This window comes from Danio rerio, chromosome 1 (genome assembly GCF_052040795.2).
Source record: "Danio rerio strain M-AB ecotype USA chromosome 1, GRCz13ab, whole genome shotgun sequence".
Taxonomy (NCBI): domain Eukaryota; kingdom Metazoa; phylum Chordata; class Actinopteri; order Cypriniformes; family Danionidae; genus Danio; species Danio rerio.
In genome coordinates, this window is record NC_141021.1 from 52,029,799 (window position 1) to 52,043,643 (window position 13,845).

General features: G+C 36.2%; 1 protein-coding gene across 2 annotated transcripts; it reads right to left on the reverse strand.

Moving 5' to 3' along the window:
• Positions 1-1,628: 1,628 nt before the first annotated feature.
• herc56.2 (HECT and RLD domain containing E3 ubiquitin protein ligase 56.2) lies at positions 1,629-13,149 on the reverse strand. 2 transcript variants are annotated; one of them, XM_087236415.1, is made up of 24 exons: positions 12,849-13,149; positions 10,968-11,082; positions 10,819-10,895; positions 10,525-10,746; positions 10,325-10,416; positions 10,122-10,252; positions 9,898-10,025; positions 9,736-9,806; positions 9,542-9,660; positions 7,467-7,526; positions 7,294-7,369; positions 6,872-7,061; positions 4,876-5,036; positions 4,724-4,798; positions 4,535-4,618; positions 4,393-4,461; positions 4,144-4,293; positions 3,907-4,047; positions 3,659-3,825; positions 3,499-3,562; positions 3,358-3,416; positions 2,431-2,614; positions 2,259-2,358; positions 1,629-2,174 (listed from the first exon to the last, which is right to left on the reverse strand). In XM_087236415.1, the coding sequence occupies exons 1-24, from the start codon at positions 13,060-13,062 to the stop codon at positions 1,960-1,962; spliced, it is 2,964 nt and encodes a 987-aa protein (XP_087092541.1). In that variant the 5' UTR covers positions 13,063-13,149; the 3' UTR covers positions 1,629-1,959. The 2 variants fall into 2 exon arrangements, with proteins under 2 accessions (XP_087092541.1, NP_001139174.1); NM_001145702.1 differs by having other exon boundaries at positions 1,941-2,174; positions 4,535-4,612; positions 12,849-13,119.
• Positions 13,150-13,845: the final 696 nt, after the last annotated feature.

Here is a 13,845-nt window from a genome sequence, read left to right on the forward strand (position 1 = left end):
ATTTAAAAAACCCATTTATAACATTTAATTATTGTCCTTAGTTCTGCTTTAAACTACCTTAACCATTCATTCTGACATTTTCTCATAACACTTACTTATTCTTTTATGATTTAACTACCTGAATCATGTATTTTTGATTAAAGGGACGGTTCAGAATTAAAATTGTCAATATTTACTCACACTGTTTTTTTTTCACAAAGGCATATTTGAAAATAGAAATTATTATTAGTAAATAGTTTTCAATGTCTATTTGTTTACTGTCATTCTTCAAAATACCCAGTTCTTTTGTAGTGTTAATACAAATTAATAAATAAATGAATACAGGCCTGGAAAAACCTGAGGGTGAGTGAATTATGACAGAATTGCCAAATTGGGGTGATCAACTCATTTAAGACAAAATGTGCAATGTTAAGGAATATTCAGTAGGGATGCACCGATTCCACTTTTTTACAAACCGATACGAGTATGAGTATTTTAATTTGTGTATTGACCGATACCGAGTACCACTTCATAGATTTGGTTTCAATTAAGTTTATTTTTCAGAGTTTTTTTTTTTTTTTGCCTTTAGCAAGGATGAACACAAAAATGTTTAACAGAAGGCTGTTCCAAGCCAAAAATATACACACATTGTTGATAACCCTGCATATATATATATATATATATATATATATATATATATATATATATATATATATATATATATATATATATATATATATATATATATACCTTCATAAAACAGTGATCTGCAATGTATATTAAGACACTCAAGGAAAATTAATGGTTCTCACATGGTTCGAGTAAAATTTTACATATAGACACGATAGATATACACATATAAATTGCATATATTTTTGTATTGACAACTTTGACATCTGTGGTCCGTTCTTCGTACCTCGCTTAAATGATCTAAGATGATTTCGCAGATCCTGGATATTTTAATATTGATAACTGATCTCTCGCTAATTTGGTTCTTCAAACAAGTTTGTGAATCAGATAAAAATGTCTGGATAAACTTATCTGAGATCGCTGCATGTGTCGTGAAGGACAGATCTATCGATCCTCGAAATCATGATCAGCAATGCAACGATTGGTTGACGGCACAGCAGATTTATGACATCATCTAATTAATATTCAATTATCAGTGTGAGCAAAATTACATCAAATTAGCAGTAAATGGTTTGTTAAATATGACACGCAATAACTTTACACCTTGTTGTGGGCTGCATGCTTTTATGTGTCAAGAGCAATTTATTTAGTTTTACAGTTAGAGCGGATTTTCCTTATTATAGTAGTATTATAGTATCCGTTTTTTTAATCAGTGTAAAGAATAACTGGATTTTTACAAAAGCATTTTGATATTGGTAAAGGCGTCTGCAACTTTTATGAAGCATCAGATCACCAGCATATTAACTGTCAAAACATGTTTATGACTGCATAAATGTATTATTGCTTTTAAAAAGTCACATATTGTGCATGTCTAGTATCATACACAAATTGTACTAAAGCGATCTAAAAAGTTCATATCAATAAGTTTTGTCTTTGCACCACCAGGTGGCAGTCTTTGTACTTTCATTTCAGAGTGCAGATTGCATACGTTTTATTAATATGTATAACTTTATTTATTTTATTAATAACTATAACTTTATATATAAGTAGTTAAAAAAATATTTACTCTTTTTCCAAGTGTATATAAATACTACTGTAAGAAAATATCAGAATTCGGCACATACTTTCAGTATTATCTTTGCTTGAACTGACCCGATCTAATCCTGTTTATATGAATTGAACCTGCTCCCGACCAGGTTTGATCTACCAGAACTGTTGTTATGACAACAACAATCAGATCAGTTTGGAAAAACGAAACGATCCTGGATCATGTCAAATCATCAACATCCAAATCCAGCTTACTGAGTAATCCACGTACGAAGAACAGACCCCTGCAATGTCGAGAGATGTTTACTCTAGACCAAAAACCTCACAAACGTTTATTGCGTGTGTTAGCTTGTTGCGAAGTGTGTTGATATCAGTGTATTTCGGAAGAACTAATCTGCCAAAACAGGTCTGGGCCTTTGGTAAATGGTCATCTGGATCAGGACAGTCTCTTGTAGAAATCTTGATACGGCGCTTTGAGAAACCTCCAGCAGGTACACGCTCCGTTCCATACAAGAACACTGAAGAGTAAGAGAATCAGTGAAGCTGAGAGCCTATAATATAAATGCTTAATTATGCAAATGAGGCAAAGTATTCAAGCTTACTTAGAAATTTCTTCTTGTGTTCTTCAGAGAGCTCAAAGAAAACAGTCCAGAAGTTCTTGATGAGCTCATCAGAGGCAGAACAGCCTTCATAGGAAGCCGACTGCACCAAAACAGGTCTTAAGTACTTATAATTTAAAAGTGTGTTGTAAATATCTATGTAGTATCCATTTACCTGTTGAAACTCCTTCCAGTTATATTGAGGAGAGCCGTGGAGAAGCTCCTGCAGCTCTTCAGGGTGAAACATGGTCCACGCATCGAGCGGGCAGCCCTTAGAGAACCCTCTCGTAAACTGCTCAAACTGAGTCTTCACAGACTTGTTGAACACAAAGTCAACGTACAAATCCACATACTTCTGTCTACATGAAAAAAACACAGTGTTCTTATTTTGAAATAAAAAAAGCTGGAAGTGCAAAATGTTGCCATATATGTCTGGTATAGTCTAATATCCCTTTTTCAGTTGTCTTTTATGTAATGTGTTCAGCAGTAACGTATTATAGAAAGTCGAGACAAGTTTGACTGAAACTTTAAAATGCATCTTGAGATAGATAGATAGATAGATAGATAGATAGATAGATAGATAGATAGATAGATAGATACATTCTCACCTGGTAAAGTAGGTGTTAGGCTAATATTAATTTACATTAAAGACTGACAAGGGTTGCTCAATAACTACAGAGAGATTCTGTCTGGGCTTTCACTGCCATTTATACCCCCCCTTCCTTCATGTGTTCAATACTTTTTACCTTTGTCATTTCATTTTATTACGCATAACTTAATTTCTAATCTTATTTGTTTTGTTTTCTTTGTATGTATGGATTCATTTGGTTGTTACTGACATCTGGTGAAAATTCCTAGTCAACAGCATCATTAGACATTTGTTTTCTGCAAAAAATGGTGGTGTGCTTGATACGATAGATAGATAGATAGATAGATAGATAGATAGATAGATAGAGAGATAGATAGATAGATAGATAGATAGATAGATAGATAGATAGATAGATAGATAGATAGATAGATAGATAGATAGATAGATAGATAGATAGATAGATAGATAGATAGATAGATAGATAGATAGATAGATAGAGCAAACTCTTGCTACCTGTTAACTTTGTTTACTTGAATTTGACTTCCATTTGGAACGAGTTCATGCCCTTTGACCTGAAAAAGCAAAATAACAGCACAAATAAATAGATTTAAACAGCAGTATATGCACATAAAATCTGACCATACAAATCCTTACCGTGAAATCCAAAAAGAGTAAATCCACTACTTCCTCATCCTCCTTAAGAAGGTTTTTCAGGCTTCTAATGTTGAATTATAAAAGTACAATTAGAATATGATCTGCTCTGAAAAGCACTAGTGAAACCATTGTGTGAAATGGCCTGGTTTGTAGTTTCTACCTGGCCTCCACAGGTGAAAGCTCCTCCAGATCATCCAGACTGGGCTTCTGCTGGAGGAGTTTCTTGAATAAGGCCAGTGGAAAGTCAATGTTGATGTGATGTCTGTTGTAGAGCGCCATTCCACAGATCACTCCAAGATAGTAGAAATTTTTATTGCCCCGTGTATGCTGAAAGACAAGCATTTTGCATATTAATATTTGAATAAAACCACATTAAGGGGAAATTCTAATTCATGTTTTAGAACTTACATGAGGATTGAACCAAACCAGTGAACTCGGATGAACTTCCAGAATCTTTTTATCCCATTTAAGAAAAGACTTGGAGATAAGAGAGAAGAATTCTGCTGATAAACCCCTCATATCTATTCCATCCTCCCCGATGAACGCCACCTGCACAGGAGACAATTCAAATCCAAAACATATCCCATTGCAAGCTACCAAATTCGATGTTTCCTTATCTTATGCATTCTAGTGGTATCTACGTACCCTTGATAGATGGGAAAATGAGTGGGTGTTTTGCCTGAGATACTTCAGTGTGTCCATCAACAATGACTCTCTGTTTATGTGCAACACGTTGAACGTGGCATTGCCTAAAAACCTGTTTGAAGATCTCCGTATCATTTTAATCTCAAGGTGCTAAGAAAAGTAGAATTACATTAAGCTTAACTTGCATTGGCATAATATGATTGCATTTAGAGATATTTAGCATTTGACATTCTCACATCTTTAACTTACATTAAAAATTCCCCGTTTAGATGCATAGTCAGCCACAAAAGGGAACTTGACCAATATTTCAAGTGTTTTCTGAAAGAAATGCACTAATATAAGAACATTTCATCAAAATAATTTCAAATGTCAATGTTAGATTGAAACCTACAATGAAATAATCTCTCAATTTCATCATGTAAACATAATCCACGAATGGATCCCAATCGGCCAGGTCATCTATGGTGGCCTGCAGCTATTGAAATAAATAAAGACAATTCTTTGGTATTTTGTTTTTCCCCTCAAAAAAAATAAAATAAAATATAAATTAATAAGAAATAAGATTAATTTTGGTTCTCACCGCATTTAGAAGATCACTGATCTCATAAATGATGAAATCACTAATAGTGATGTCTCTGTGGGTACTGCAACAGACCTTCACAGAAAGAAAGACTTTTACAACAATGATCAGGTTCAGTTTCAGTCATTTTGATCACATGTATAAAAAGGCACCTTATAGGCCATCTGAAGGATTCGCAATAAGTTCTGCAGGTGTTTGAGATCCGAATCCATTGCACACACTGACATATAGTCAATCAGATCAGCAGATTCTTTGTGAAATAGCTTCACCAAGCTTTTGAGCCAGTCATCTGGAAGTTTGGACCAGAACATCTCTGAGGAAATAAAAGAAAACAATAGTCTGGTTCTGGAGGTAAAAACTCTGAAGGGAAATCTTTGAGCAATAACCAGGGTTGCCAATTTCAGGAAAAAATTCCACCCTGATGACAACCCACAAAAAATTTAAGACTTCACACAAAGCTGATGATTGGTAATAAGCTTGTTTGGCATGCTGTTCTGGAAGAGAGCCCTGAGCTTATAAGATCCTTGAGCCCTGGGCTCCCTTCCGTTAGCAGGGCGAGAGGGGAGTTTGAGCTCAGATAGATCTCCATGAACTCCCCAAACTTATTTCTGGCTAATAACAGATATAGGGATGCTAAGGAGAGATGTGTGGCTTGCTAAGAGCTTGATTATGATGCCAATTAGGTATGTTTAATTTACTTTTTAAATTTGTGTTGTTGTTTTTTTGACTGTGGAAGGAAACCGAACCCACACTCCCAGAAAGAAAGGTATAAGAGCTGTCACTGGGGCAATACCTTTTCAAAAGGTACATATTTGTACCTGAAAAGTCCATATTAGCACTTCAAAGGTACATTTTAGGTGCATTTGTGTACTGATACAGTATGTACCTTTGAGGTACCGCTAAGGACTCTTTAGGTACAAATATGTAACTTTTGAAAAGGTACTGCCCCAGTGACAGCTCTTGTACCTTTATTTCTGAGAGTGCAGGGAAAACCCATACGAACACAGGGAGAACAAGCAAACTCCACACAAAAAGGTCAACTTTGAGTAGGGACTTCAACCAGAGATATTCTTGCTGTGAGGCAACAGTGGTAATCACTTAACCACCGTGGTACCCATCTAAAAGGAGAGGGAGTAAGGGTGGGTGGGGGATTTGTCAAGACGAAGATACTGAGATAAAAAAAGAAAAAAACTCTGGTTATTTATAGTGAGTTAGGAATCATCTGATTAGTGAATTAATCGTAAGCTAATGTGGGACCAACCATGAACAATCATTCTCTCGAAATTACTTTACAAATAAAACACTTAAAATTAGCCCAATATTTCTAACTGATTCCCACAAAAGAGAAAGGTCTTGAATATTGTCTCTAAACGTTTTATTAATTTTTTTTTGCTGTTGTTCGAACTTCTTAAGCTGAAACAACACAATTCTTGGGATTTTTTGGGACAACTTAATTGTTTTATGTTCAAGGAACCTTAATTTGTTATGTTAACTTAATACATTTGTGGTGGAACAACCTTTGTCAAATGTGGGCTTAACTGACATTCTGATCATTTAATATGTGACATGCTTTTAGTTTTATTCGCCCGCTTGTACTTTCAGGTTGCCAGGTATGCATTCCATGATCAATTTTCTTTATAATACAATTGATTTTTATTTTATTTTATATTCATAAGAAAGAAACATTCTGGCGGAAAAAACAACAACTAATTTTTCCCATGTATTTCTAAAAGAGATAGATTTTGCGGGAAAACCATGACCCTGGCATCACTGGCAATAACTGAACATTCTTAGAAGACAGGCATGCTTTGAGCTCATTTGTGTATGTTTTTATTGTTTCCATTAATTAATTTTATTTGTGAAACATCAATGTTTAATAGTCAAATTTGTGCAGAACAACTACATTATCCATAACAACAAATTCCACCAATCAAAGAGTAGCACTAAGCAAAATGCACTAAAATAAACCCATACGAAGTACATCAAATATAAACAAGTTGGTCTTTCTCAAAATACTTAATATTGAACTTGGCTTCAAAGTCAATGCGTCAAATTAAAGTTTGCAATGTGATTCACCTACAGAAGTTGCCAGTGCACAGAAAAGCACACAGACGATACCACAAATAAAGTGAATTAGCTTTACAGTACCTAACATCTCACGAGCAGCAGAATTCAGCTGAAGGATTTTAGAGGCCAGAGCTTTATTAAGTTCACTTCTTTGGTATTGCTCGAGACCTTTGATAAGCTCAGGGAGGAGAAGATAAAGTCTCAGTGATTCCTCATGAGCTGGCTTTGGATTCAGAGATGGCAGCAGTGTCTGCTGAATCACCTTCACCACCTGTGACATCAAATGAACACGGTTTAATTCTATTTGCCGACACCTGAGGCTTGCACATTAATTTGACTAGTTCTTAGGTTTGTGAAAATCTTGTTTGGTCAGTACATGTACTATGAATGTATTATTAATAAGTAATATTTCTTGAGTCGTCTGCAGAAATTACAGATGCCACAGCAGTTTTACATTAAAATGAAACTGAGTTTTGTAGTTTAATGCAAAATGATGCTATTACCTCTGAGATCACTTTTTCATTGTCTGTTAACTTTGAAAAAGATTTCCCAACCAGGTCAAAATCCTGCTCATCGAGGCTAGGAAAATGAAAATGTACATAAAATGATGGACTACGCTTTATAATAGTCAAGCAAAATTAAAAATAAATATAATGTCTATCTGGTTGTGACTTACCTTGGTTTGAGAAAACTTCCATTTAAGCAGACGGCAGATGAGAAAACTTTTTTGATTTCCCTGTAAATTGCCCATGAACATTATGGATTACTGTAACTGATAAGATTCATGTACAATTTTGAATAAATTGTTTTGTGCTTTATAATATTTATTAAATATAGACATAAACCCGGAACTGACACTCTCTGGCATGGATTATTTATTCATTCATTTTCTTGTCGGCTTAGTCCCTTTATTAATCCGGGGTCGCCACAGCAGAATAAACCGCCAACTTATCCAGCAAGTTTTTACACAGCGGATGCCCTTCCAGCCGCAACCCATCTCTGGGAAACATCCACACACACATTCACACATACTGTACACTCATACGGACAATTTAGCCTACCCAATTCACCTGTACCGCATGTCTTTGGACTGTGGGGGAAACCGGAGCACCCGGAGGAAACCCATGCAAACACAGAGAGAACATGCAAACTCCACACAGAAAGGCCAACTGGCCTGTAATTATTTATTAACTCTAATTAAATGTAAAGCTGATAGAAACAAATCGACTGAATGTAGCAGACACTGTTTATTATTCAGTCACAAGATGGCGCCAAAAAGTCAAGCGGTTTGAAAGATGACGACATAAATAATGTTTTCGCTTTAATCATTCATTAACTGTAAAGCTAACAGAAACAAACCGATTGGATTTTGTAACATACGCAGGCCTATACTTATTATTCAGGTCACAAGATGGCGCCAAAAAGACAAAAACAGCGGTTTGAAAGATATAACGACATAAATGTGTAACTTAAACTTTTCCACACACTTGCCAGAGCTGACCTTAAATAAGATTTGTCTATTTGACAAAAATGTATAAATAAATATATTCGACCAATTTTTCAAAATAAAAAGTATAATGTTCCTAAGGGCACATTTTACTGGGCATCCCTCAGTGACCTACAGACTGGAAAAAAGCCTGGCTATTACCTCATAAGTACTGCATTCCCAATCAAACAAAAGAGGTTCATTTTAAAATTGTTCATAAAATATCTCCAGTGAAGAGTACTTTGGCAAAGTATTTGGAGGTTGATAGTTCATGCACATTTTGTAAAACTGAAGACGAAATGCTGTTTCACATATTTTTTCAATGTGAAAACACAAAAAGCTTATATCTCCTTATAGGTAATTATTGCTTCTTCTAGACCCTTTCAACTACAACATATTAGTTACTATAAAGGTAAAACTGATATATCAGAGAACTACATTATTAACTTTTTTATTTTGTATGGAAAATATTTTATTCACAAACAAAAATTCTCCAATTCGCAGCCTTCTTTTTCACATTTTTTAATTAAAATTGATGTTTTTATTAAATGTTTTAGACTGGTGTGAAGATACAAGATGTGCAGCACCTAAAACTACAGATATTGGAAGCCTGTGCTGGCATTTCTCCTGCGGTGTTGCTATCAGGGTGTGAAGAGTGGGAGAAGAGGGTTGCATTGACAATTTAACACGTTGGGCAGCATATTGAACACATTTTATAACTAGTCAGAAACTTGTGACTCATGAAAGAATAAAGTTACGTTAAAACCAAGCACACCATTGTTTTTCATTGTGAAATTCCCAATAAGTTTCATGTGTCACATGACCCTCTTATTGAAAAAACAAAAGTTGGATCCAAGATGGCCAACTTAAAAATGGCCACCATGGTCACCACCCATCTTGAAAAGTTTGCCCCCTCACATAAACTAATGTGCCACAAACAAAACATTGATATCACCAACCATTCCCATTTTATTAAGGTGTATCCATATAAATGGCCCACCCTGTACATTAATATTATCATCACAGACAGTTAATAAGATTCGAAGTTCCCAGATAAGCCTGTGTTATTAGTTCCAGCGGTTGTTATCTGGGAATAATGAACCTTTGAATGTTCTAATTGACCATTATTGGAAAAAGTGTTTTTCATAGACACATGTGAACAAAAACGGATATAAACAAAGCCCAACATGCTTCATAATTAATGACATACATAAACAATCAAATGGAATAAATATTAAGACAAAAACACTGAATTAAACACTCACTTCTTTACTGTTGGCCATGGGTAACTTCCAGACACCCAGCGGTCAATCATTCTGTCATTTAGTGTCAAAATACCTCCATTCATGCTAGATTTAGGTTTAGTAGACTCATTCCCAGGATTCTACAAAAGATAATTTCAAATTTATTGTAGTGTATTAAAATTATTAATATATTTATTCATAAATGTCTGTCTTACTTTGAAAAACAAGGCAAATGAATGCTTTTCTCCAGCGATTATTTTTTCCATCGTAAATTCACAATTACAGTCTGTGTGCAACAAATATTTACATTTTGATCATTGAGTAGCACTGTTAATATGAACACATTCAAAACTAATTAGCTTATTAATTATTATTACCAGTTGGCAGAAGCACTGGTAACGGCACAGACTGCTTGACCTGTTCTCCATTTCCCAGCTGCCCTTGCATCCCACATCCAAATGAGTAGATCCGATTTGTTAATGCAACTAATACAAGAGTGTGATGTCTTTGTTCAAGAAAGTATCAAATGCTTGGTTAATGAACAGTAGTTACATTAAACCATCCTACCAAGTTACTAAAGCTTCTGCTGACTCTAGTTTACCTCCCACATGTGACCTGTGACACTTTAGATCCCCACAGTTCAGCAACCAGTCGTGGATGATGTTCATCTTTAAGTGAGTTGTGCCCAAGCTGACCGAAACCTCCTGATCCAAATGTGAACACTGTTCCTCCCTGACAAATATCAACCATTTACTACTTTATTCTCTGCTCAGTGTGTTGTATTATATAAATCAACCACAATACCTTTGACAGAGTGGCAGTGTGTTCTCCTCCACATGAGATGGACACTGTTTTCTTTCCACTCAAGCTTTTAACAATTGTAGGGACGAATCTGTCTGTGGTGACAAGACACTATTATTGCTTCCATTTCTATAATATTCATACTATGATACAGCACTGGCTGACATTATATATAATGTTTTTTCAAGATGAAATAAGTAGACCTGTAGTGTCTCCGAGACCCAGCTGTCCAGCAGAGTTGCTCCCCCACCCAAACACGACTCCTGACAGAGACAACACAAAGCTGTGGTTTCCTCCAGCGCTGATCTGAGCCACTGGGATCCCACACAGACTCTGGAGGTGTTGAGGAGACTGAATGAGGGCCTGCTCTTTCCTCAAACCCAGCTGACCATGAGCGTTCTCGCCCCAAACGAACAACTGACCATCTGAAAGACCAACAGCTCAATAAATCATCAAATCAGTTCATCTCAGTCAGAAGACAGAATGTTTGTGAATACCATTGCTCAGCGCCACTGAATGCTGGTCTCCACATGCGATCTGAATCACCTTTGTGTTGTCCAGACCTTTAAGAGGCCTGCAGAGACATAACAATCTCTCAGATATCATATTTAAGAAAATTAATATTGTCATGCTTTATAAAACATACCTGCACACTGTGTATTTGTCCATAAGGAGAACTTTTCCACCATCAGCAAGAAGAACTGCACCATCTTCTCCACAGACAATTGATCTGATTTTCTCCCTTTTTAGATCCAGTTGTTCTACAGAAACATATATTTTTAATAGTTTAACTTCTGTTCAGACTTTAAACACACATAGCACATGCACTCTCATTAGGGTGTGACGGTTTTTAGTATTTTGTAATTATATTTTTTAATGCAATTAGGGTGTCATGAACACACAACACATCCAACCTTGAGGCAGATGAGCTACAGCAGCAGAAGACCACACCAAGTGCCACTCCTGTCAGCTAAGAACAGAAAACTGAGGCTACAATTCTCACAGGCTCACCAAAATTGTACAATAGAAGATTGAAAAAACGTTGCCTGGTCTGATGAGTCTAGATTTCTGCTGCAAAATTCGGATGGTCGGGTCAGAATTTGGTGTCAGCACCATGAAATCATGGATCCATCCTGCCTTGCATCAACAGTTCACCAGCACTGCATCAACAGTGCTGCTGATGGTGTATTGGTGTGGGGGATATTTTCTTGGCACACTTTGGGCCCATTAGTACCAATTGAGCATCGTGTCAACGCCACAGCCTACCTGAGTATTGTTGCTCATGTCAATATGGACCAAAATCTCTGTGGAATATTTCCAGTACCTTGTTGAATCTATGCCATCAAAGATGAATGCATGTCTGAAACCTAAAGGGGGTCCAATCTGGTACCAGTAAGGTGTACCTAATAAAGTGGCCGGTACTTTCATGCCACTTTCCTTATGCTATAAAATAATACTGCTGCCTTAAATTTTTTAGTTGAATCAAATGAGCTTTTCTAGTCATCTCAAATGACATCAATCAAACTGACTAAAGATTAACTTATTAAATAAAATATTTGTTGTCTTGACTGTTTGTTATTATATTTTTACAGTGTATAAAGTAAATAAGTAACACATTTAGCTACTTAAAAAATAATTTCAAATTGTAATATATTGCTTAGCCAGGGGAGGTTTGGGCGGTTTGAAAGAATTTTTTATTTGCCCATAGTTTTTATTTAAAAACAAGTTTAACCATATTCCAATTCTTTTAAATGATACATGATAATAAATGGTGACGCGGTGGCGCAGTAGTTAGTGCTATCGCCTCACAGCGAGAAGGTCGCTGGTTCGAGCCTCGGCTGGGTCAGTTGGTGTTTCTGTGTGGAGTTTGCATGTTCTCCCCGTCGCGTGGGTTTCCTCTGGGTGCTCCAGTTTCCCCACTGTCACAGTCCAAAGACATGCGGTACAGGTGAATTGGGTAAGCTTATTGTCCGCAGTGTATGAGTGTGAATGAGTGTGTATGGATGTTTCCTAGAGATGGGTTGTTGCCGGAAGGGCATCCGCTGAGTAAAACATATGCTGGATAAGTTGTCGGTTCAATTCGCTGTGGCGACCCTAGATTAATAAAGGGACTAAGCCGACAAGAGAATGAATAAATGATAACAAATTTGTATTTAATAGTACTGTATTTTTGCATATTTCTTTATAATTTTTTTTTTTAATTTAAAATGCTAATCTTATAACAGCATTAATAAAACTGGTTTACTCACAGTTTAGATCCAAATGTGTTAATAAATACTTTGTAGTAAAAAAATTGTTTGGTAAGCACTTTGACAAAATCGTAGGAAATATTGTTGGTGCATCAAAAAAGTGTGGATATCACAATCCGACAAGCTGATTCAACAAATATTAATTCTTAAAATGTCACAAAAATCCATAATTGAATAGAAAAATGAGGCGAATCACTGCAAAACATAACCACCCCTTTAAATAGGCGGGATACGGGCCTGTTTTAATAGTAACTTTACCCACACTACATTTATCATACTTAGTTTTCCATCTTGGTTACAGTCTTCATCGCGCAGTCTCAGCACCGACACCTTCCCATCCCGGATGAATCCAACGAAAGTCTTCCCAGCTGACATGTCCTGAACAGCTGATTTCGGACAGATAGATTTAACCCCCCCGTTTCCATGTCTGACCTGCTCAGGTTTTAACAAACCGAATCCTTCTCGGACCTGCGCTCCCCAATAACACAACATGTTCACCGCGAGGATGAAACCTTCAGACTCCAGCAGCGTCTCGCTGAATCCATGGACCGGTGAACGCGCATCAGGATTTCCCTCGAAATGAAAGTGATGTTTGTTATTCTTCCGCGTTTATGGTCGGATGGGAAAACGAAAGAAACCAAGGCGAATTTCCTCAACACCTCTGCCATGAAGATATTTTGAACGTTTTGTTTTCATGTCAATCGGGGTATTATATGGGATTTAACACTGTACAATACACAGTGTGTTAACTGGTTTTAACTGGATTTTAAACACAACAGTACAGCACGTCAACTATCTAAAGACTATTTGCGATACACTGCTATGTAGGCTAAAGTATTAGTAAATTCAGTTGTCAGTTTTAACGTCAAGTGACTAACGTGTTGGTTAACCAACAAACAAGTTAATTTCAAGTGGTTATACCATGTTGCCACATTGTAGCCACATTGTTTGCGGTCTTTTAAAGGGATAGTTCACCCAAAAATGAAAATCAGCTTGGATCATAAAGGCTGCATCCAGATACTGTTGGAAAATTCTGTCATTTGCTTTAGCCCCACTTGTTTGCCAAACGTTATGAATTTCTTTTTCTTGGACGAGTGCACAAAAAAAAGATATTCTGGATAATTTTGGGGGAAAACAACGTTGACTTTCTCCCCCATACTATATGTCAATGGCACACTTCTTAATTTTGCTAATCAGAATGTTAGCCTGAATTAACATCTATGTTGATCCTTGAACATCATTTTTGTTAGTAAGTGTAATCCATACATTTTCCCT

Bases quoted from the DNA above. Each gene is read 5' to 3' on its own strand.
- herc56.2 (XM_087236415.1), bottom strand. From the start codon at position 13,062: ATGTTGTGTTATTGGGGAGCGCAGGTCCGAGAAGGATTCGGTTTGTTA. The intron at 11,083-12,848 runs GTATGATAAATG...ATGTTTCTGTAG, and splicing joins TAACCAAGATGGAAAACTAA to AACAACTGGATCTAAAAAGG. The intron at 4,799-4,875 runs GTGCCTTTTTAT...CTTTCTGTGAAG, and splicing joins TCCTTCAGATGGCCTATAAG to GTCTGTTGCAGTACCCACAG.